Raw genomic sequence first — 22,892 nt, 5'->3', positions numbered from 1 at the left:
CAGAAAAAAACAGGAAGAAGCGGTAACATAACAGTGGCATTTCCGTTTAGGTCAACGCACAGGCTGAGTCACGAAACCCACACAGAGCGTAGATTTCACGCCTTGGGTTGGGTGTGTGGTACACTTGAAGAGCAGTCACGTGTTCAGACTCCCGACCAGGAAGACTCCGGTCCTTCATAAGCTGGGATGAAGGCAAGCTTTATACAAGAAATCTCGTCGGCACATATCTCCTCGAACAACCACCGGGTGTTAGTCCTGCCGCACTTGTCTCAGGAACTGAAACGCGTGTATGACGCGAAGAAAACAAAATACCTCGGCCTCAAAGCAGGTCCGTTCCTGTCTGGGATAGGGGCAGACACTCTTACCAGACGTCTGTTCGTATTTCATGGAAAATTGTTTTCGTCTACCCTGCGCTATCTTGGTAGAACTCGAGAAACCGCTGGAGAGTCTAAGAGCGACGGTAGCGGCTCTTCAGGTGCGTGCATTTCCGCTATGCGCTCTTCTTGAAAAATTCTTCTTCTGGATTCCTTGAATCGTTCGCGAGTTCTTCCCTCTCAACATGCCTTTCGCATCTCTTCTGGACTTTCTAGGATCGTGTCTTTTTCTCTTGCAAAAGTTGGAAACTGACCGGAGGCCGCGGTTACTCACTCTCTCCCGCGTGTCGATACACTGGAACACGGTGGGTTGCGAAGGCCCCTCACAGGCCGCCGACGACAGCGCGATCCTGGCTTTGACTTGCAGGCTGAAACGGAGAAACTCGTGGCCGAGCGAGAAGAAAGCAACTCAGAATGCAAAACCGCAGAGCGGCTGCTGGAGAGAGCTGAGAAAGAGCAAAAATGTGAACAAGGACAAGAGGCATACAGTGCGCAGCACGCGACATTCTCTGCATTCCTACAAGCTGCGGTCCGTCTCCCGAAAAAGCTGCTCGCAGCAGTGCTTCACATTCCCAACTAGAGAATATTGGTCAATCGGCCTGCTGGAGTTAAGAAAGCGACTTCAGACGCGAGAGTCTCACACCCACTGGCAAACCCACCACCTTGTTTGAAACAGTCAGTTCAGTGATGCCAAGGTTCACGTACCATTTGTTTTCAAGATGCCAGACTCTGTTCATTCTGCTCAAATCGGAATCCCGAAGCCGACTCACAATTGCTCCTGTGTTGACAGCTACAATGAAACCCAATGCAAACCTCTCTAGCACCTAGGCGCACCTTGTGTTTTTTTCACTCTGAATCTGAATGCTTATAAAAGTTCGGTGTGACTTCTCCGGTGCTGGATATCGGAGGCACCCCGCTTCTCTTGTCTAAAACATTGTTTCTTAGATTGTCTATTTACAAATAAAGCTAAAATAAATGGGAAATCGATAATTTTGAAAAAATCCACTTGTCTTCTGTCTCGATATCGACAGATCGCGCGAGCTGGGGACCAAGCTGAAAGTCTGAGGCAAGAGCATCGTCAGTTGCTGAAAACGGAAGCTGCGCGAAACCGACAAGTACGGAGGAACTCTTAAGTTCTGTTTAGAGAAACAGTCTGCCTTTCCAGTCACAGCCACCGTGTTTTCCTGGAATTCTGCGTTCTCAGTGCGAGCTCCTGAACGGACTTCTGAAAATTCTCGAAGCGAAGCTCGAGGTGAGTGCATGCGCCGCCTGGCTGCGGTTGAAACTGGGGTAAAAGATAAAAAGATACACAAGTCGGCGGTTTGTCTCTGAATGACCCATCTCACCAATTGTGAGCAAGGACAGGAACTACGCGACATTCCCTCAGAAAACTTGAGAAAAGAAGAGCAACAAATGCGTAAGTGCGGCCATCACACGAACGAAGCTTCTTCTTCTCTCTCTTCATCTGCGCAAATGGGTGGTGCTGTGGTGAGAGCTCGACCGCAGCGTCGAAAAGACGTTACCACAGAGGCCTCGGTGCTCACCCCACAAGGCCTTTCTCTGCTCCTTGTCAAGGCAAACGGGTTTCCTAACCGGAGTTCAAAGAAAGCTCTCTGGTCGTCTGCGACTCCGCTTGCACACTTCTTCAACGACACTTTGTTCGAGCAGAAGGTCATCTAGTTCCGGGTCGATTCCCGCGGTCGCGGCCGCAACAGCGGCGGCGGCTGCTGCCGCGCCTGCAGCTCCAGGCGCAGCCATCCGTCCAGCGAGAGGAACTCTCTTCTGCGGTCGTTCGACGCACCGCAAGGCGGCCAGGGCGGTGACTTCATCGAGGAGCCCGTCGACGACGGAGCCGTCTTCTGCGGCGACGAGATCGCGAATGAGTTCCGCGGCCGCGGCGCAGTCGACCTGGATCTGGCGCACGGCGCAGCGACTGAAGAGCTGCATCCGGACGCTCTCAATCAAGGCGCGGGAGGCGATGCGGAAGATCCCCATGATGGCCTTTGCGCGGTTGAAGGGAACCGGAGAAAAGACTGCTTGTTTCCGAGCAAAGAGCCGCTCCATCTCCCTCTCGATCGCTGTCCGGCGACGCCCAAACAGACGCGCCATGCGCCGCTGGTGCGGCTGCTCCCCGGCGCCGCCCGCCCCCGAGCTCGGCATCAACGCGCATGCAGTCCCACCTCCGCCCTGCCTCCTCTCCCCCAACAGCTTCGCGCATTCCGCGTCGCATCGGTGCAGGAGCCGCAGCAGTGGGTCGAAGAGACCGGAAACCTGCAGCCGCGACTGCGCGTTGCCGGGCGAACGCCGAAACTCTTCTGCCTCGGCACTGTCGTCTGCCGAGTCTCCACACCTCTCCTGGAGACTCTGCAGACAGTCGAAAGCCTTCAAGGCGCGCGTCGCGAGAGAAGCGCCCTCCAAGCCGCGGTGGAAAACGTAGGTCGTCAACACAGCCTGAGAAGCCCAGCGCGTGCGGAGCAGCAGGGACTGCGTTTTATCGCTCTGGACCTCCGAATTCGCTTCCTCGAAAGCCGCGTCCGACGCAGACAGAGGCCCCGCCACAGACGACGCTGTGAGACGGTGGACAGGGAACGAAGGAAACAACTCGACGGCGACAGCTGCTAGTTTTCCGAGCCCCTGCAACTCGAGGTGTCTCCCCATGCGCATCATCAGCAAACAGAAGAGGTTGCGGCCTTCGTCGAGAAATCCCTCAGAGTTGGACGTTCCGTTGGAAACGCAGTCTCTTTCCTTCTCCTCAGTCTCCTCCCGCCGCGAGCACGCGTCCTCGAACTGACTGCCTGGCCCTGCGCCCTCCCTCTCGCAAACAAGATGCGTGAAGATGGCTGTACGTACCGCGTCTGAGACCTGCCGCTCGATTGCTGAGAGCCCCGGCTTGTGTCGGAGACGCGGGAGTGCGTTTCTCGAGTTTTTTCCTGCCCGCGCCGCGACAAGGCCGCCGTCTCTGTTGCGAGCTGTCATCTCCTCAGCTTCCTCCTCCAGCTTCTCTCGCCAGGCGAGTTCGTCCTCGCGTAACTCTTCCGCGGCGAGGCGCTGTTCATCTCGTTCCTGCAGAGCTGCTGGCGTATCTCGCGTGAGGCGCAAGAGACAGTGTACAAACAGAGAGAAGAAGCCTTCCGTCCAGGCGACGACTTCCGAGCTGACCAGCCGGTCTGCCTGCGCCGACTTCACTCCACAAACGCCGTTCACGATCTGGTGCACATCTGTCAGAGTCAAACACCCCTGAAGAAGAACGGCGTGCTCAGTACGAGCGAGTTGCTGGAGCGCCTCTTCTGTCTTGGAGTCGTCGAGGGGCGGCGTCTCCGCTTCAGGATCGCGGGAAGCAGCAGAGGCCTGAGAGGCGCGGGTCGGCCGAGGCTGAACTCGGAGACAGAATAGCTCGAGGGCGCGGAGTTCCTGAGCTGCTCGCATGTACGACTCCTTGAAAGCCAAGGCGATCTCCTGCTGAAGCAACTTGTCGGAGAAAGCGAGAAACTCTTTTGACAACTGCTGTTGCTGAGCCGGCGGGAGCACTGCATGCAGACGGCGCAGCGCCACGCGCAGCGAGTCGACTGCGGCGACCACGGAGGCCGCGGGCGGATTTGTGGAGGCTAGCAGAGCGAGGACTCGCCCAAAAACAGACCGCAGAACCGGCGTAAGAAACTCCTGGAGCACAGCGGCGCCGTCGGGACTCAGCTCTTCTGCTTCAGGCTTCAACTTGGTCGCGGATACAAGACTGCGGCCGGCCACCAGACTACCACCGGCCCGGTTCTCGGCACCCAGCGCTGTCTCTTCGCGCAACACCCGGAGGGTGTCGTGAACCGCGTCGACGAGTGGACCCATGAGGTGCTCCGACACGGTGCTGCATGCAACTTCGAGCATCCGGAGAGACGCAGCTGTTTTCAGCTCTTCAGCGCTTCCCCTTCCGCGGGGTTCGTCCTGCGCCAGCAACGCACTGGCCTCCGCGGCTGACGCGTCTGCCACTTGCTGGTCCTGGCGTCTTTGATTCTCTGCAGCCTCTCGCTGCAGACGGTCTTGGTCGAAGATCCACTGAATGAGGTCGAGAAGCGCATGCGTCCGGCTCCGGTGGTACAGCTTGAGGAGGGAGGCGCGGTCTTCGTCTTCTGCTTGCAGAAGCAGCGAGAGGATCTTCGAGGCGTCTTTCGACGCCAGGGGCTCTCCCGCAGCAGCTTCACGCAGACGCACCGGCAGATCCTCGGCCAGAGACGCCGCTTGGAGCTCCCTGGAAGAGCCATCGGCGGCTGGCGACTCCAGGCGCTGCCGCAGCATGCGCTTGGCGCACCGGAAAACGGAAGTTGCCTCTGCGTCGAGGAGTTTGAGCCGCTGAAGCCGCGGCAGCGCCGCCTGCTGCGCCTGAAGGAACGGGTGGATGTGGAGGTAGATGGAGAGGACCGACTCCGCGTCGCCGTTTGCGAGGTGGCGGCGCAGGACCTCGGGGAACGTGAAGAGGATCTGCAGTTTGTCGAGGAGTTGTCTGAAGGAGACGAGTTCCTCGATGCTCGCCGCACGGTCGCGCACGAGCTCGTCGAGTTCGCGACTCGACCCTTCGATTGAATCGACGCGAGAGTCGAGTTGAACCATATGGCCTCGCAGCGCCCGCATGTCCTCCTTCACGCAGCGAACTGTCTCCGCAGCGTCCAGGAATTTCCCGTAGTTCTCGTACACAAGCGTCTGCAACTCGCCCTCGGCGCGTCGCACTTCTTCGTCGAGCTGCCCGCTGCGCCGCAGCAGCTCCCGCAGCGACGACGTCTGGACTGCCGAGGCGAAGTACGCATGCACGTCGAAGTTTTCGCTGTCGAGGTCGGCCTTCCCATCCTGTTGGGGTGCCACGGCGCCGTCGGCCTGTTCTCCGGGCCGGGAGGCACTTTCTGGTCGACCCGCACCGGCGCTTTCGCCTCGCCCGCGCGTCCGCGGATCTCTGAAACTTTTCTCGGGTGTCGGCGCGGAGGCGGCGGAAAGGCGGTCTGACTTGGACGCGTCAGACACGGGGCAAAAGTCCGACCCGTTCAGCGACTCGGAGCGAGGTCCAGACGGGTGGGCGACGCCGCCAGACGGCGGCTGGACCGAGTCGCCCGCGTTGTCCTCATCGAGGTTGTAGTACTCGCTGAGGAGAGCGCCCACCTTACTTTTGCGGTGCGAACCGCGTGAACTGCCCGACACTCCCAAGTGAGACATGCTTGGAATCGGTGGAAACGGGGGGCAGGACTGGAACGAAGGAACGGAAGAAAGACGGGCTCGCCGGCCCTCCTCTGAGTCGGAGCGCTACGATCTTTCCCTCCAGAAAGACGGCTTGCCCGTCAAAAAACGGGGGCATTCTCGACCACTCAATTCAGGATCAAACAGAGGCTTCTCTCGCTCCGTCCGGAGCCGTGTGTGTTAGGAATGGATGGAAGAAATGTGGACAATTCACGGTTCTATGCGCAAGGATGCGCTAGTCGCAGCCAGACACTCGGGCTGCACATGCACAGAAAGGAAGCTCAGCAGCTTTCGCCTGAGCATGAGGCGTTGGTACTCAGCGGAAGGTAACACGTTCAGACATTCAGACGCAGAAACAGAAGGGCTTGTGCAACAATCTCAAAATGATGAATTCGATTCAGCCACGGACGCCGACCACGAAAAGATTCCGTGTCTACACATGGAATGGCCACATGCAGCGAGCATGCGCGCTCGGCGTCCACACGGACTTCCTTCACTTTCTTCGAGAAAGGATACAACCAACAGTCAAAAATGAACGCGCTGGGACAACTCGAGCACACGTTTAAGTCTGAAAACCGAAAATGGTCGTTCATGGGGTCACTTTAACTGTTTTGGATCTTCGGAACCACGGCGCACCCGGGGAAAAGTGCCGTCTCTCGAGTAGCTGGCGCGCACGAATGCACGCTGTAGAAGTTCGTCTGTCTTCCTTTGTTTCGGGAACTACGGCATTCGCCGTCCCGTGTTACCTTGCAACATCCAGATAGTTAAGGCTTTGTATGTGTAAGGCTGCAGTCAGATGCACAGCAGGGAAGGCAAGTTCTTCCAAAAATTGGGTGACGGTGAACAGTCGAACCGCCCCCCAGAACACAACCGCATGACGGACATGTGATTGTCGTGCTGGAAAACGCTTGCTGTTCGTGTCTTCAGTGGCTCTGCAAGCAGGGATCTGTCCTCGTCGCCGACAGCCAGGATACACCAACCAGGATATGTGTGTGTTCCGGATTATCTTGACCTCATTCGTTGGACGTGGATGTCGGTTCACACTAACTTTCACCTGCCCGGATGTTTGTGTTTGTTGTAACCGGCATCATGTAAAAGGTTTCTCTCCCAATCATAACAACGCAAAGTATCGGAGGTAAAAGAAGACGAAGTCATTTTCTAACATAGCGAGTGAATGCTGGTTCACATACACACGCAGCCTACTCTTTGTGTGTCAATGTAGTCACATATCAGTCTACGTAACAGTTGTCCATGTGAACACGCGGTGGGACAACCTCTTTCTTGAGACAAAACACTTCTTGGATTAAATGAAAACCTCTGCGAGTAAATTTTCTGACTGAGTCTGCGGAAACATGTGCTGGGGGGAAATACGCGTTTACCGAGACCCATTAACTGCGCCTAGTCTGCCGTGCTAGAGAAGCGGTGGAGTGGAAGTGTCTGGAAACTCACTCTGCCATTTCTGATTAGATGCGCGTGTCGGTGTTAACCATTAGCTTTCTTGGATCTCAGTAGACGGCTGCTCCGCAGACCACGCTACGTAATTTGTGTCAAACCAGCACCTTCAGGAGGCTGAAAGCCTTGATCCTCTCATTCAATGAGGCAGAAAAAGTCTGCTATCACTCCCTTTTGAGCTGCTAAGCAAATGATGTTGATTCAGAGCTCAAAAGACATTCCGAACGGTTTCTTGTCGAAGAATGTCGGCACTGGCGAGTGTTCGCGATATGGCGCAATCACAGTCCTTTAATATAGGCGCCAGCTATACGTCCAGCAGAACGGATGCTTGTTCCACAGAAGATGTTACTTGTCGACAAAAGTGGCTTCAGGTCTTTCGGCGCCACTGTGGGAAGCCAATGTCTTCGGAAGAGTATAATCGAATTGGAAAAAACGTGGTCAGATGCCTCGATCAGTAAGAATGGCTCTCGTGCCGCGTCACCCAAGCACATCTTCAATTCACTAATCGGGAAACTGGGGTTACGTTGACGAGTTTCCTAACAGACGGGATGCTGCAGTCCCCGTGGTACTTGTTTCCGACAGTAGTCACTGCAGTAGGCGGCAACAACTACCGGAACATGCGAATGCATGCGCTGCGGGATTCCACTCGGACATGTAAACCTAGGAATTCCTTTTCATATCGTGTATCAGGCAGGCTAGCTCCAGTTGTTTTTATATTGGTACCGCATGCCTGGCAGCGAATGTTATGACTCTTTATGGAAGAGTCAATCCTCGCGGCGCTCAGCTTCACGAGACCGTTTTCGAAGACGTAAACACCCCACCCATCTTCAGCATCTGGCTTTCTACGCTTGCGATTTCTTCCGCACCGATTCAATCATGCATCTAGAGAGGCAGACGCTCGTTCGTCTTTTTTTTGACGGTGTTTAGGGATTTGGGGCAGAACTGCCCGACTTAAACCTCTAGTATGTCACAACAGACTCTGTCTCGACAGAATTCAGCGCCAGAAAGGCGTGGGTGTCACAGTGGCACTAAGCAAAAGGCCGTAGAGTTGTGAACGTGTAATGGTGGAATCAACATACAGATGCCTCACGCAGTCTTCGAATAGAAATGGAGGCGATCCTCATGTAGACTAACTCGAAGCTACTCCGCATTTGTGGCGCAGATGTGTTGTTGAAAGTGAGTATCACCATTGTAAACTGCTTTGGTTTAATTTCATCACATAAGATAAGCGTGAGACACTTGCATAAAGAAACGCGAAAAGGGAGACAGTAACGAGTAATCCTACATGAGTACGTGAGGAGAGAGGGCGTTCAAAGGGCATACTGATCCACGTAGTTACGGATTCGCATACAGAGCTATGCATGAAACAACACTTGGAACGCATCCGGCAGAAACGCTCCAGCTTGTTGCTGTATGTCGCTTTGTTAGCGCTAGCCCGGTGTTTCTTGGGATTTGTGCAGTGGACTAGGGGTCCTTCTCGGAGCGAAAGTGACGAGCATGAACCTCTACCTTCATTTCCGTTTGAGATCTACCAACAATCGCTCTCAGGTTGAGATTTCTGCTACACTGTTTTGTTGCCGTTCTTTACGGGTTATTTCCCCATCTACAGATGGAGCTGGCGATTTGTCGATGATCACTGGTAGCAAACGCTTTTCTCATCTAGCGTTCCACCCACCGCGGGACGAGTTGGGTATCGTGTGACTTTGCTTTCTGTCGGGGTCTGCGAGCAAATTGGCCTTTTTGTAGGGAAATCGCACGTCCTTTCGTTCGTTGGGGTTAGGTCTGTCTGCGAATTTTTCGCAGTATTCCCGTCTGTCGTTCTTTCATGAGACAAAGTAGGCCGCTCCGTACCTTGGCTGTCATGCAGGATGGAGGACCGCAGCCGTGCAGCACGCCTGTGCGAAGATCGCAAATTCAGTCTTTTTCATCGTCCTGTTTTTACACTCATGGCTTGTCTCTTCCTGATGTTGTTCCTCTGAGAAATTGTCCACTTTCCCTGTTTTTCCAACCGATCGCTGGCGCCAGGTTTACTAAAGGGGCGTTCTTTTTTTGCTAGGCATCTGGTGTTGGTGTACATGTTCTGTCTGGCGGTTGCGTCTGAGTACGCGCCGTTCTCCCGGTTGACATCGTTGAAAGAGGAACCTGAAGGAGTTTTGGTGGTATTTTGTGGACCTGGTATCGTTTTTTTGGGAGTGAAGTTTCCTCTCTGCTTTTGTCCGTCTTCAACAAAACTGCTGAGCGGCAGCAGTTGCCCGCTCCCATGATGAGAGCGGATTCTCGACTGAAGGGTCCCTTTGCCTCGTTTCCGTGAGGCTTTCGGGGCGAAAATCGAGACTGGCGTGCCCCCGTTTTTCAGTTCTCTTTCTTTTTTTCTCCGTCCATCGGCCTTGAGTGTCAACTCGACGCAGGTCCATAGGTGAGTTGTGTGTCTGTGCGCTCGGTGACCCAGCTGAGCATCCGTTCCCGTGCAGCGCGCAGTTTCGTTACCCCGCCGCGTTTCACCTTGTCCTTCGCAGCTTTCCCTCGTGTTTATTTCACCGCGAGTAGGTTCCTCAAGAAGCGGGGGATTTGTCGGCGGTTTCGTTCATTCGCCTCTTCCACCAAGAACTTTGCTTCCACAGGTCGCAGAGCCCGCGGCGTCTCTGCTGTAGCTTCCTTCCTCCCCCGCGGATCCCATCGCTGGCCATGGAAGAAACACTGAACAGCATCACGTCGTATCTGCGGAATGTTCCTTTGACTTCGATCTCAGATCCCCTGGCTGTTTGTTCGACGGCGCCTGCGCTGCCGGAGCGGGAAAACCCCTCGCGTGTCCGTGCCTGGGTCACCAGGAGCGACTTTCACGGCGAAGCAACTCCGACGATGGGAGGAACTTTTCCGCAGAATTCCGGGAAGGGAGGTGAGAAGACTGCCTCTCTGTCTAGAAACGGCTCGTCGCTTTCAGATGCCATCTGGTCTTTCCATGAGAATCTGCGTCGACAATGGTCTCAGCTGCAGATTCTGGACCAGCCGGGGTCTGGGCGACAGAGTCCCTTCGAAGGGAAATCGGAGAAATCCGAGTCAGGGAAAACGAGCAGCGCACAGTCGAAGCACATTCCAGGTCCGACGTCGCCGGGATCTGCAGAAACGTTGCCGCGCGCCGTCGTTCTCTCATCTCCTACACGCCAAGCCGGATTCCTCAGCTCAACTTCCTGCGCGTCTGCGTTGCCTGCCGCTGGAGACGCGGTACGCCGCAACAAGCAGCTGCGTTTCGTAAATGCAGTTCATGGACGACCTTCTCGTTTCCGTGAATGAAGTTACACGAGGGATAACAGTAATCCGTCCATAGTACGCCTAGGCGCAGCCGTTGAGGAGTAACGTTGGTGTGATAGAGTACATCGAAAGCCAACAGTTGTTCGTGTCTTGAGCCGTCCATTTGGATGCTGGTGTGAAACAGCCGGAAAGAACGCGTTGACGTTTTATGCGTGGTATGCGTGCGGCACTTGTTTCGACTGCCAAGGTTGCGAAGCCTGTGGCTACATGGTGGTGTGTCGAGCTTGACTTCGGGGGCAGAAACAGGAAGACGCGTGGAACTGAGTGTGTCTCTTGGCCTCGCTGGGACTGATGTCGACATTCGCTGTGAAGGATTTCCGAGCGAGACAAAATGAAGTAGTGTACCACGCGAAAGTCTGCCCACTCAGAAAACTCAGCACGCGTGTTTCAGCGTCCCCCATCTGCGAGGGAGGATGTCTCTCAAACCACAAGCATGTGTGGAAAGATCCAGATTTCCGGCGTTTCCTTTCACTCGAGTCTGCGTACATTTGACTGTGCTTCACCCTCGACGAAACTGTTGCATGGCACGGAAGAGCCGTTTCCCTTTCTGCCTTCTGGATTTCACGACTCGCGACACACTCTGCTTCCCTGTATTTGTCTACCAGGATTTCTCTCTCCACGATGACGACTCTGTTCCCGGGTCACCCGTTTCGCCTGTCAGACACAGCGCGTCTGGATTCGCTTCGCGGAAGTTCGCCCGATGCCTGGCAGCAGCTGCGCCTGGCGAGGATCGAGTGGCCGTCTCCGACTTACACTACCCAGCGCCTAGAGATTTCCCCGGGAGGGTGGAGAGTCGTCAGAGTTCTCAGGCGAAGCCTGTTTCATCGGACACGGCTAAAAGTCCCGGGGGTGCGACTCGAACGCTCGCTGAGGCGTACATGCACTTGCGGGTGGAAAACCGGACGATGTGGATGTCGCTGCACACATTGCGCGTCGTCGTGGCTCTCCAGCTGGCGCTGTCTGTCTTGGGATTTTTGCTGAACTCCTGGCCTCCGGGGTTCTCCGCCCAAGACGCCCCTTTCCGCTCTGCGGTCTTCTGGCTGCACGTGGCGGCCTACATGTATACCGGCTGGTGTCTGTACACCCTGCGCGGCTCACCCGTGGAGAGCTGGGAGGCGCAGCAGGCGCGGGAGACGGTGGAGCGTCTCCGGCAAAATGTTTCCCTCTCGCCACAGGTCGCCGCAGGCAGTCTGGAAGGAGCGGGGAAGGCAGTTCGGCTGGCGGAAATGCCAGTTCGGGACGATCTGCGGACCGAGACAGGCATGCGGGACGAGTGCCCCAGACGGAGAAGCCGTTCGTCGCATGCGCGTCTGGACCGCGAGAGAATCCCACCGCCCGCGGACGCGGAGCCACCCCCCGTAGAAACTTGGCCGCAGCGACCCGTGTTCTTGAGAGCTACGGAAGAGGCCTGGATTGTCGAGAAAGTCACTGAAATCGCACGACGCAAAGCGAAAACCAAGGAGTCTTCCCGGGTAATGCAGCCACAAGAGACAGACGAGAGAGCCTCACCTTTCCTGTACCCAGCTGGAGAACAAGTTCCAAATCGATTTGGTGTCAAATAGAATTTGGGATTCAGAGGGAACTGGGGAGTCAGAGAGATTCCGTTTTAGGGAGACTTCGTTGCAGAAATATTTCGTTGTAGGTACACCTCGCTTCAGAGAGATGTGTCATGTGCAGGGGTTTGAAGAGGGGACTGTTGCTTTTTTGCGGGGTGAGAGTTAGGAAGGAAAGTGGCAAACGGTAAAGTTCAGTTTCGCAATGAGCAAGAGAGAGGCTCTTCAGAGGCTGGTCTGAAGAGGGCACACGCGTTCGCCGGTTGGGGCGTCTTTGCCGACGCTGCCGTCTGTCGAGGTCCACTCTCACGGAAAGTGTCAGCTTCTGAAAAACCTTTTTTAGGATCTAGCGCCCGTTTTGTGGAAAGGCATTCGTCTGATCAGAGCAGTTATTTGTCATTTCGGGTGGCGCATGCGACGCAGAGTGGTACTCGCCGCAAGCTTCCGATTGTCCGCTATCCTCGCGCGCCGATGATGTTCATGACGAAGCAGTTGGAGGATCCGAAGACCGGTAAGATGTTCAAGAAAAGAGTTTCTTGACTTCACAAGAAACGGGGCAATTGTTGCACCCTGACAAAGGCAAACACGGCTCCGCACTGCATGCGGTAAAGACTTGGGGATCCCGCGGAGAGCGTGGTTCTACTCGGCCGGCGAGCAACTGACGTCCAGGGTGTGTGGACAGCTCGGTGCTTCGCCTGTCTCTTCGTTGAACAAGCTTTTCGCTCGTTCCCGCGTTCGGGTCCGTATGGACGGGGCTTTCTTGTGGTTGACCTCTCAGGTCTGTCGGCTGTTCACCGTGTTCGTCGTGGCGAGTGTTTCGTTTTCTGTGCAGGGATCCACTGGTTCGAGAACCCCTTTTTCCGCGGCGTGTAAGTGGAAGTTCTGCGTTTCGGAGGATGAGTGAGAGAGAAGAGCGAAACCACAGTCATTTGCCATAGGCCAAGCAAGAAGCTAACATGCCAAATTCACTCTTGTTAATGAACATGATGAACGCAAGTATTCTTCACAGACTGACATCGGCGAGGAGCCCCCCGAAGTGAACTCACGGGTAATCGTGCATCAAGCACTAGATGCGAAGTGTGAAATCCCTGCGACCTGCAGTAACAAGTGAACCTTGTCGCATGACTTCTTTGGCAGTCCACAAATGCGTTTGTATCACTAAACTAAAACAGTACTCTGAACACGCTGACCAGTCTAGACATACACAGTGGCGCGCTGCTGCTGCGGCGAGAAAACAGGCCGACCTCGTGCAGAGTTCTCGAACCTTTTCTCTCTTGTTCTTTCAGTGCCGTCATTCGCCTGGCTCCCGTGGGAGGGTCACCGGGTGGAGAAGTCTACACGGACTCGAAGAAACGGTATTTGCAGGCGTGTTTTCAGGTACGGAGACAGAGGGCTTCCAACGAGAGAAGAAGACCCGCAAGAGTGAAGGGCAGCTTCTGGATGTGAAGAGAGATCATCGTGCTCGATTCATTTCTTAGCCCGCATGCGTTGGTGCTCGAGAAAATGGTCGCCGACTGGGCGACTCAAGTGTTTCTGTAAGGGGTCTTTGGAAAGCGTGTGTACTGCTGGCTGGATGTGTGACTGTAGAAAGCCCCCTCCTCCATGCGTCTGTTCAGTGCGTGTCCTCGCGACTTTTCTTTTTACTCACTCGACTCACGAGATTCCAAGCCTTTGTGGTCCCTAGAGGCCTCAGAGCTCCGTTTCCAGTACATCTGGCGAACTCTGAAGACAAGAAACAGGTGGCACATTCGTGTTTTTTTTCGGAAATGCGTCTCTTCTCTTTGCTCCTTCAGGGCCAGTTTTTGCAGCCTCATCGAGTCGGCGAAGTTCTCACAGGTACCACGCATATGGGGCTGCTTTCCTGAACACCCTGCTCTTTCACCTTCTTCAGGTGACGCCGCAGTGTATGTAGTGCGTCCCCTCAAGTGGTTCCCTGATCGCTTTCGACTGGTCTAACCCAGTTTTCGTTCGAATTCCGTTTTCTCGTTTTTGTGTCTGTAAACTCAGAACCGCCGAGAGTCTCGACTGTAGAAAGGCGGATTCGAAATCGTGGAAGTCTCCCTCCCTTCAAGGGATTGTTTCAATGGTTCGCATTTCTGCTTTCGAACAGGTCAGGTGTTCTCTCGTCGGCTCAAGTCCCTCCCCCCCCGATGGATGGTTAACATGGGCATGAAAGTCGTGAAGCAGCTGACCGACACTCTCAAGGTGCGTGGTCTCGAGAGGTGCACAGCTTCCAGAATTCGACTTGGAAAAGAAAGGACTCGGAGCAACTACTGTGTTGTCAGGCTTGTGCGAAAGTCGAAGGTCTGAGCTCGGGCATGTCTCCTTGTGTGGATCGAGTCTGTCCGTGACTCGAGTCGGACAGATTCGTGAAAATGTATGTTTTTATCGTTACTTGTATGTACATAGGCTTGTTCAGGCATCTTCGTGTATAAGTATCTGCGTGTTTGACCGTAAAGAAAGGTAAACTTGTGTACCAGTTCCTCTGGTTCGTCGAAGTGGCGGTGACAGCAGTCACCCGCATGTGACGCGTGTTCTGTTACGTGGCTTGGCAGACATGTTTGCCTCTGGGCGCGCGCGGATTTCACTCTGCGGCACAGAGAGCCCAGTTCCCGTGGAGCTTCTGAAAGGAAAAAAGGTTTTCTTTCAGTGTTCTTCGGAGGGCAGCAAGTCGTTCAAAAGGCAAGCCTTTTGCAAGGGAGAGAATTACAAATCTCTTTTCCTCGCCTGAAGAAACGCGGGGTTGCGAAATGTGCGTGATTCTCCCGGTGCTGACCTGTGGAGTTCCCTTCGTTTCGGCTGTCTGTACAGGAGGACATCTCGTCGAACGAACCGTACTTCCTCACGCCGGCACTGTGTGTGGCGCAAACCGTGCACGTGGCGCATGCATCTAGGAGGTGCGTCAGTTCATCCTTCCAGAAAAGGAGAACGCGTTTGTGGAAAGAGAATGGTTGTCTGGATCATCAGCTGCTATCGGTAGCATCTTTTGATGACAGTTGTTTTCAATCTCAGATTCATTGAGTTGGTGCAGGCCACTTACACTTAGTTGTGTCCCCCTGTTCAGAGCAGCCTGCGGGCTTTCTTCTGCAATGCGGCGCTTTACATGTTATTTTTCGAGAACGCACATGTGTTTTGTGCTGTCCCAGTCACCCTGAGAACGCTTTCACGTAAAAAAATGCAGCTTTGTGCATGCTTTGGTTGACCTGTGGATCTCAGACCCCGTCGGCTTTCTAGCGCGGTAGCAGAAGATCAAAACGGCATGGAAGAGCGCCGTGACAACCTCATTTCTGATGATTTGGACGATGAAAATTTCTACATACCGCCCCCCGACCCCACGAATCCCATGATTCAAGAGGACACGCGGCTGCTTGGTGGACCCTTCTCCTGCGGGGGCATATCGTCGGACAAACGAAAGCGGCTGATGGGGGATAGAAAGCTTTTGAAGGAGCTGGTATTTTCTCCGGATTATATCTACACGTTCGATTTCTTTCAGGTAAACTAGGGTACTTAGAAGCAGAGTCTGACGTCTTAAGTGGAAGCTCGTAGTGCGTTTAGGCGTTTCTGCAAGAAACAGAAAACGGTTGTTTTCCGTGTAGAGCTGTCGACACATTTCGGGTCGGTTTTTGTGTGTAGATGGGTGGTTTGAGAAATATGCGAGTTTGAGTGATTTGTCGTGAACTACTTGCTCAAATGGGTTCTCGTTTCAGCTTTCTTGGCATGAATGAAGGAGTAACTTGGAATTGTGAGTGTGGCTGTTTCGCCCGTCGATGTCGGCGCCCCCCTGTTTACAAAGAAATGTCTATACAACGCATGCACAGCCCTGTTGCCTCCACGAGTTCTGTCCAGAACACTCTCTTGTCCATGGCGTGCTCGTCTACACGCAGATGACTATTTTGCAGCAGAAATCCTCCCAGTGGTTTCCTCAGTTTCGCTCTTCTTCATGCCTCCTTGTTCACTGCCGCGTTTGTTTTTGCGCAGAACATCTTCTATCCGTCTTCGTACGAGTTCGACCTTGGTGTCATGCGACTTGATCTGGCGCCTTACCTGAACCGCCAACCCATCGAGTTAATGGCTCTTGTAGACGATTCGTTTATCCGAGATGGAACGCCATCGTCGAGCACTGTCTCCTCGGACAAAGGTGGCGTTTCCTCGTCCTGTGGGGACGGGAAGTCGAGGTCGAGGGAAGTGGGTGGCGAGGGGGGAGCAGAAGACAACGCGACTGGTTCGCAAGGCTTCGAAGACGAAGATGTGTCTAAATGGAAGCCGCCACCAGGTTCTTGGAAATTCTTGTGGAGGTACCAGATGTGGCATGAAAAACTGTTATCTAACTGAAGGGAAGCAGACGGGGAAAGCAAGCAGGATGCGCTCGTTCCGTTTCAGTGTGCGACACGATCCTGAGTCAAGACTGTGGCCAGTAGATGAAATTACATCTTCGAGATGTCACGTTCTTTTCTTCCTGGGTTAACATCTAAAAGAGACCGGTGATGCCAGACTGAGCTCCAGTTCCGTGTTCACGAGGTATCTGACTCTAGCATGGATTTGTGAAATGAATCTATTTTGTGCCAGTCCTCCGAGTTTGGAAGGTTCACGATGTCCCTCTGTGGCTGTCGTTGGAAAAAAAGGGAAAAAACTTTAATTAGTGAAGTTTCCGGAGGTTTAAGCAACGAAATATGGTGGTAAAATACACCATCACGGCGGTACGTGTTGTGTCGTACCACTGTTTTGAAAAAGAGCAAAACCGTCGCCTTTCTAATGCGCAGGCGAATCGCGTCAGAGAGCGGAATGTGCAAATCAGTGGCAGCTGAAAAGGAGCGGTGTCGGGCATCAAGTTTTGGGGCAGAGTTTTGGCCGTTTTAAGAAGGCACAGAAATATGAGAAATTGCTTTCTTCAGTAACACCATTGTACTACCGGATCGGAATGTGCTGATTTTGGACATCCTACACTTACTTTATAATCAGCCGATGAATGCTTCGCCAGCCAATGCAAGCGTCTTCGTTTTCCCACTGTTAAGTGCGGGTCTTCGTCACCTGCGCAAATAACAGTTCACCGCTGATGTCTAAGTTTGTTCTCGTCACACACGAAATAATTTGCATCGGTGCACATGAATAATCTGATGCTGGCCGCGTGTGATTACGAAGAGCAACGAAACGAACGACTTGAAATCAACGAGTGAACCTGGGAGCTCCGGCGAAACATGACAAACCAAATTTATTAAGCATCTTCTAGACGCGCATCGAAGATGTAACTTACGCTTGTTCTTTTCTTGATGAACTGCAGACACAAAGCCCAGGACACGCAAGCGCAAGCCATAAGGTGCTTTTCGGAGGCGGGTCTGCCAAAAGAAAACGGAACCGTTTCCTAACGAAGAAGCATCCGTAAACACGCAAGACGTGGTGCTATGTGCAGTCTGGTAAATAATGCAAGTATAGCGAGTGCTGCCATCGACTCAAAAGTTATTGAGAGCGTGTTTTAGCTAATGTCCAAGCAATTTGAGTCAGCAGCGAGAGACGTCTATGGAGACTGCTCGAATGGAAGTTAAGGCATTGTGTTTAGAATCGATGAATTCCCGCTGAGTAGAGAACCTCCGAAATTCAGCCAGCGAGAAGAGGAATGATGGAGGCGCAGCGCAGGACGAGTGTTCGGTCGACAAACCCTCTATCTGCTTTGGATTCATACAACTTTTTATCATCTAGGATGCTTAGGGGTCCTGTGTGCAGAGCTGCCACGGGCGCCAGATGGCCGGGACAAGCCATCTTCGAATGAGTCCACAGTGACTTCTACCGAGGCAGCATAGCACTTTTGAAACGCCTTCTGAGGCAAAGAGAAGGCATTATCGACCGAACAGAAGGTCAACGACGTGTATCAAACTCGTTGTGTTCACTAAAATGAATCTGACAGTAATCAACGACAGTTGGTGGCGTAAAAGCGTAAACCGCATCGCACAAGTTGGCATGTAACGTCCAGGTCTTGACAGCTGACAAGGAAGAATGGAGAAAGAAGAACTGCCAAATCTATTACTGCGTGTAACGCTGAAGCTGTGATGGTCCTACGTCTGGTGGTAGTCGTGGTAAGAAGCTAATTATGAGCTGAAGCAAAACGGTGTTTGCACAACGTAGCGATCCTTGGTGCCTTGTTTCTCCTCAGGTGAGCCATTTGACTGTGAAGGGGATACTTTCTGAACCATAGCAGTGTGGTGTGAAACAAGATACTAGCATCGCTAGTTAAAACGCTCACGCTTCCAGTCTCGTTCATAGCCTCCTATAGCTGAAAAAAGCTACCTCGCTCGGCCCATCAATTTCCGGTGTTGCTGTGTTTCCTGGATACTTTTCTGTAGCTCTGCTAGCTTTTGCATCCTGTATCCGACGATCCCTCGTTCTTCCCTAATTTGCAACAGGCGCTGCCCCGCGTCATCATACCTGCATTGTGCACCGTGTAGAAGGAAACAGTGCAGGGGTAACGCACCATTTACATTCCCGCAATGTCATCCAACATGGCAGCTGCACGCCCTGCCACTTCGTTATTCTTGCGTCGCCACAGCATCGACCCCTGATGATTTGTTATGATGGAACTCGACTTTACAAAGAGAATGCAGTGCGAGGAACCACTCACATGATCCGCTAGAGCTTGCCAATCACCAGCAGGTCTGTTGAGTCCGAGGAGCTGCCTGATGCGTAACATCGGTCGAACACGAGTTCTTACTCGCGATGGCATGCTTTCTTACTCCATTTGCTTCATTGCTAGGTGCAGGTTTATCGCTGCCTCATTTCGAAGTTTCGTAGCGACTGCTGTTTCCCCAGATTCCGCTGCAGCACCCGCACGTGTGAGACAGTAGCCCTTTCTCGGGAACAAAGGGATTCCTACTCGCGTCAGCCGCTTTCACCTGGACAGAAGATAAGGCATGTGACACTTCATTTTGAGTATGGGGCTCTACCCACTTACCAAAAACATGATTGCATCTGGAATGAGTCTGCGAGGTTGGGTTTTTGAAGAAGGATCGGTGTGTTCCTGCGCCAGCTCCATGGCAGCCTGCCATACCGCATAAGTGGTAGCAGGATCTGTGGGTGGACAGTGACAGATCTCAGTGTTGCTGCTGAAGTTTCAGGCGGACCTGAAAGATCTTCTAGAAGCTTCTTTTGAACGGTCGAGACCTCTTTGTGGTTGTGGTGCTTGTCCGGCAGTGGATACAGCATATCCAGGAATGAGTTCAGGTATCCTACCACAAGCAGCGAATATGCAGTGTTATGGGGACTAATGTTTCACGCTCACCGCTGAACGTTGAGACTTCTTTCATGAACGAAGATGTATTATGCTCCGTATCAGACATGGACATGCTCTCCGCACCGACCACAAGACACGCAACCATAATCACCTGCCACATCTTCGAATCTTTGAATACGCGGTCCACCCGAGGATATGAGTTCATGCTTTCGACGACAGCAAAGAATTCGTGGCTTCGAAGAAGGTCCAGAGTTGTTCCACTGTGGCACTGACGTGCATCCTGACGTGTATGTCCACCGCTGAGCTACAGCTGCCGTCTTGACTTGCATGCCCGGCTGGCCTGGTTGCCTGCCATTAGTTGTCCAAAAGACGCGAGACTGGTTTCAGCTCGCAACAGGAGCCCGTACTGAAGAAAACTAGGAACAGCGTCAAACACAAAATAAACACCTACTCTTGTAAATGCATGTACACGTCAGTCGCATGTTTTTGCGTGCACCCACAAGGAATGCCTCCACGGAAAGCAGTTAGCGGTGTACATTCGTTGCCTCCCAATGTTGCTACTTGTGCTTTTTAGCAACATTATACATTCTGGGGAAGCTATTTCGTATGATTGATATGCCTCTAGACAAAACTTAGAATGTGAGAAAACAGTGAACTGGTGCCATGTCTCCTCTTTGAGGTGCGCTACTGCGACCTGACATTCAAGGGGTAACTACTCGCGAGTTGCAGTGTCGGCGCAACGGCAGCTCGACGGTTATTAGTTCAGCAAGTGCTACGGCTGCACCCGCCGAGATGTTACGCTTGAACGTTTCCGCCTATGAGGTAGGCTTTGAGAGCGCGTAAGGACAGAAGCGTCTTTCAGTGCGAACTTCAGTCTTTGGAGACGTCACAATGCATGCGTAACTTGACCGGTCTAGATATGACGGCCACAATGCAACAGCTAACAACGCACGCAATCAGATGCAAAACTCTCTAGGCGAGCGGTCGCGACACAGCACTGTCCTTGGTCGTGCGAGCCAGGTAGTCGGACCACTCCTGGTACGGAGACTTCGTGTAAACGGTCGGAGTCCACAGCTCGGGTGTCAGGTACCCGTAGGTCTGGCTAAGAGCATCGAACAACGCCTGAAAAGAAACATGCCACGGAAAAAACAAAACAAAGAATAAACAACAGAACACACTCACGGAAAAATCAAAATAATCAAGCTGCTGTTGGCAGCGACCGTCCACTGAAGACGCTTACTTTCATGAAGTTGCCTCTCGTCTTCGTAGATCCTTTCGAGTTGGAGAAACAATCCTTGATGCCGGCGAAACCCAGAATCTTCTTGGTGGTCGGAGCGCCGACAATGTGCGTGCCACGGGGGGCGGGGATGAGACGGACACGCACAGATCCGCATCGGCCCGAAACCTTCATGGGCACAGTGTGCGGCTCACCGATCTTATTCCCCCAGTATCCTCGGCTGCGAACCAAAAAACCACAAAAAACACTTGCTGTTGCTCATGCGTACACCAGAAGCAACGATTACCAAGACGACCGGCACCAGCCTGACCAACGAATGTCTTTGCAAACACTTACCGTACTGGGACAAGGCTGAGCTTGGCCGCAATGATGGCTCCTCGGATAGCAGTAGCAACCTCCTTAGCGCACTTGACGCCAAGGCCGCAGTGGCCGTTGGAGTCACCAACGGCGACGAAGGCCTTGAAACGAGTCCTCTGACCGGCACGGGTCTGCTTCTGGACAGGCATGATCTTCATCACATCATCCTTCAGGGGTGCAGCGCAGTTCCCAGGCTGGAAGAAGTGATCGATGATCTGAGAAGAAAAAAATAAAAAAACAAAAATACGCACATCTGTCACACTGACGAACAGGCTGACCCCCATTTGCTTACACAGACAAGATAAGCCAAAAAACGTATATTTTCGGGCCAATTCAATCCACCCCCAAGGAACTACACACGAGATCACTCTGTTCTCAAGACGTGCCATAAAGAACCACGACCACAGAGCACTTCAGTCGCGTCTACCACCCTGAAACAAAATAGAAAATTCTATTTTGAAAAAACTATGCACACTACAAACCACTAACCGGAATCGAAATATCATTTACACAGTCGTGACCACACTTCGGACTTAGCACCAGCCCAAAACGTCGAAAAAAAGCAGAAAGACGCCACCAACGTGCACTTGAACAATTCCACTTTGTTCAACAGTCATGTCAGTCCAAAGCATTGCGGAAAAGGTACTCCTTCATCCTTTCGTAAGGAAGGGGAATTCGATTTTCATCACCATGACTGTTGAACAGTTGCATGCAAATGTTGTCACCCAATTCCTCAGGTGCCTGCCAAACCGTCAGTATGGTGTAACAACTCTCAGAAGTATTATCATGTTGACCCTGGACACCTTCGACACTCTTCGCCACAGATGAAGCGAGGCGTTCACTGAGAAAATATGTGTCACAAGAACATGACTTCCTCCTGGAAAATGTCAGCCTCCCTGAAAGAGATACATCACACCGACTATGAAGACATATGCGCCGGAAATCGTTCAACGCCCAGTGTACCTGGTACTCCTTGATGGGCAGAGAGAAGAGGTAGATCTCTTCGATGGAGGAGATTTTTCCATCACGGACGAGGCGCCCCAGCTTGGTGATAGGCACCCAGTCTTTCAAGTCGTCTTCTGCTCCTCCTCGGCCTCTTCCACGGCCGCGTCCTCTGCCACGCCCTCCCCCTCGGCCGAAGCCTCGTCCAAAGCTGCCGCGTTCTACAGGAAAACACAGCACCGTCGAGTACACAACAGTGATTGGAGAACTCAAACACAAGGAGAGAAGTTTCTGGCCCTAGAGTAACCTTTCCCTCCACCGTCCATGCAGAGAGACTGTTGCATTCTCCACCGAACTACCCACAACGCGAGCACCATCTTTAGAACACGCTTCTCCCATCAACTCACCCAGGCACGCAGCTCCCCAGTAAGAGGTGAAGCATGCAGCGGCAGCCGCCTCTGCCACATACACAAAACCACGTTGTTCACATAACAGAACGAACGCATTTAACTGTTTCGTGCGTGACATTGTGAAATACAGAGATCGCAAAGACTACAAAGGAATCCGGGGGTACCGACCGTTTGCATGACCGCCTGCCTGGTTGCTGTGCCGCGTGCGTTACCCCTGCCACGGCAGACAAACATTCTCCCTCCTTTCTGAAAGGCAAACCCCGCCATTCTCAAAAGAAACAAAGGCAACACGCACAAAAAAAACCGTTCTGGGTCATCTCTTCATTGGGGAATGCCTACGCTGTCTCCACCGTTTTCCCCCACAACACGGCAGACGGAACACGCGAGCTGGCGGCCAATTTCAATGTGGGGATTCAGTTTGCCCTCGGAAAGCACATGAATTTCCTCAAAACCCTCCTCACCTGCCATCGTCTCTATCGTAAGGGGAAGAAGAGAATTCACAAGAATTGCAGCAGCATTTTTCTGTGTCCCTGAAGGAACATGCTACTGCTCAACAGTCGTGGTATTTCGCCATGGGCAAGAACGATAAGCGACTCCGTTCTCGATCGCAGGGTGCATGCAACAGGCGGCCGCCGGCCTCTTCCAGCAGCGCATCTTTGCTGGCGCGCCATCAACCAGCGTCCCTTGTCCACCGGAGTTGCACCAGCATCCCGATGCTGTGCCCCCACCTTTTCTACTACACTGGGTATAAGGTCGAAAGGTAGCATTGGCGGAGCCACCTGACCGGCTTCCATTTTCCATTAGCAGCTGCTTGTCTTGGACAACCAC

The 22,892-nt window shown here is 53.1% G+C and overlaps 4 protein-coding genes across 4 annotated transcripts; 1 reads left to right on the top strand and 3 right to left on the bottom strand.

Moving 5' to 3' along the window:
* Positions 1-1,690: 1,690 nt before the first annotated feature.
* Positions 1,691-5,946, bottom strand: TGME49_305560 (Vps51/Vps67 protein). Its single transcript, XM_002370297.2, has one exon. It carries the CDS (start codon positions 5,562-5,564, stop codon positions 1,974-1,976), a length of 3,591 nt encoding a protein of 1,196 aa, XP_002370338.1. The 5' UTR covers positions 5,565-5,946; the 3' UTR covers positions 1,691-1,973.
* A 2,621-nt stretch (positions 5,947-8,567) lies between these two features.
* On the top strand, positions 8,568-17,131 carry TGME49_305540 (hypothetical protein). Its single transcript, XM_018782451.1, has 10 exons — positions 8,568-10,259; positions 10,952-11,818; positions 12,323-12,410; positions 12,732-12,768; positions 13,186-13,276; positions 13,693-13,735; positions 14,010-14,104; positions 14,711-14,796; positions 15,116-15,392; positions 15,878-17,131. Exons 1-10 carry the CDS (start codon positions 9,723-9,725, stop codon positions 16,229-16,231), a joined length of 2,475 nt encoding a protein of 824 aa, XP_018636141.1. The 5' UTR covers positions 8,568-9,722; the 3' UTR covers positions 16,232-17,131.
* Positions 17,132-17,523: 392 nt separating this feature from the next.
* TGME49_305530 (hypothetical protein) lies at positions 17,524-19,662 on the bottom strand. Its single transcript, XM_018782450.1, has 10 exons — positions 19,167-19,662; positions 19,009-19,113; positions 18,840-18,955; positions 18,762-18,780; positions 18,622-18,703; positions 18,510-18,564; positions 18,370-18,446; positions 18,135-18,316; positions 17,951-18,075; positions 17,524-17,874 (listed from the first exon to the last, which is right to left on the bottom strand). The coding sequence occupies exons 1-8, from the start codon at positions 19,321-19,323 to the stop codon at positions 18,175-18,177; spliced, it is 753 nt and encodes a 250-aa protein (XP_018636140.1). The 5' UTR covers positions 19,324-19,662; the 3' UTR covers positions 17,524-17,874; positions 17,951-18,075; positions 18,135-18,174.
* A 296-nt stretch (positions 19,663-19,958) lies between these two features.
* On the bottom strand, positions 19,959-22,605 carry RPS2 (ribosomal protein RPS2). The gene is made up of 5 exons (XM_002370293.2): positions 22,526-22,605; positions 21,676-21,875; positions 20,692-20,927; positions 20,359-20,575; positions 19,959-20,240 (listed from the first exon to the last, which is right to left on the bottom strand). The coding sequence occupies exons 1-5, from the start codon at positions 22,530-22,532 to the stop codon at positions 20,091-20,093; spliced, it is 810 nt and encodes a 269-aa protein (XP_002370334.1). The 5' UTR covers positions 22,533-22,605; the 3' UTR covers positions 19,959-20,090.
* Between the last annotated feature and the right edge of the window lie 287 nt (positions 22,606-22,892).

Source organism: Toxoplasma gondii, chromosome IX, assembly GCF_000006565.2.
Source record: "Toxoplasma gondii ME49 chromosome IX, whole genome shotgun sequence".
Classification (NCBI taxonomy): domain Eukaryota; phylum Apicomplexa; class Conoidasida; order Eucoccidiorida; family Sarcocystidae; genus Toxoplasma; species Toxoplasma gondii.
Note: the sequence above shows the minus strand (reverse complement) of the source record. Positions and strands in the feature narration are given on the sequence as shown.

Excerpts from the sequence above, each read along its gene's own strand:
- TGME49_305560 (XM_002370297.2), bottom strand. The coding sequence starts at position 5,564 with ATGTCTCACTTGGGAGTGTCGGGCAGTTCACGCGGTTCGCACCGCAAA.
- TGME49_305540 (XM_018782451.1), top strand. The coding sequence starts at position 9,723 with ATGGAAGAAACACTGAACAGCATCACGTCGTATCTGCGGAATGTTCCT. Across the intron at positions 11,819-12,322 it reads AAACCAAGGAGTCTTCCCGG|AGTGGTACTCGCCGCAAGCT; the intron begins GTAATGCAGCCA and ends CATGCGACGCAG. Across the intron at positions 12,769-13,185 it reads AACCCCTTTTTCCGCGGCGT|TGCCGTCATTCGCCTGGCTC; the intron begins GTAAGTGGAAGT and ends TTGTTCTTTCAG.
- TGME49_305530 (XM_018782450.1), bottom strand. The coding sequence starts at position 19,323 with ATGAACTCATATCCTCGGGTGGACCGCGTATTCAAAGATTCGAAGATG. Across the intron at positions 18,956-19,008 it reads GCTTCTAGAAGATCTTTCAG|ATCCTGCTACCACTTATGCG; the intron begins GTCCGCCTGAAA and ends GTCCACCCACAG. Across the intron at positions 18,447-18,509 it reads GGCAAGCTCTAGCGGATCAT|GGGTCGATGCTGTGGCGACG; the intron begins GTGAGTGGTTCC and ends ACAAATCATCAG.
- RPS2 (XM_002370293.2), bottom strand. Across the intron at positions 20,576-20,691 it reads CTCAGCCTTGTCCCAGTACG|CCGAGGATACTGGGGGAATA; the intron begins GTAAGTGTTTGC and ends TTTGGTTCGCAG. Across the intron at positions 20,241-20,358 it reads CGAGAGGCAACTTCATGAAA|GCGTTGTTCGATGCTCTTAG; the intron begins GTAAGCGTCTTC and ends GTTTCTTTTCAG.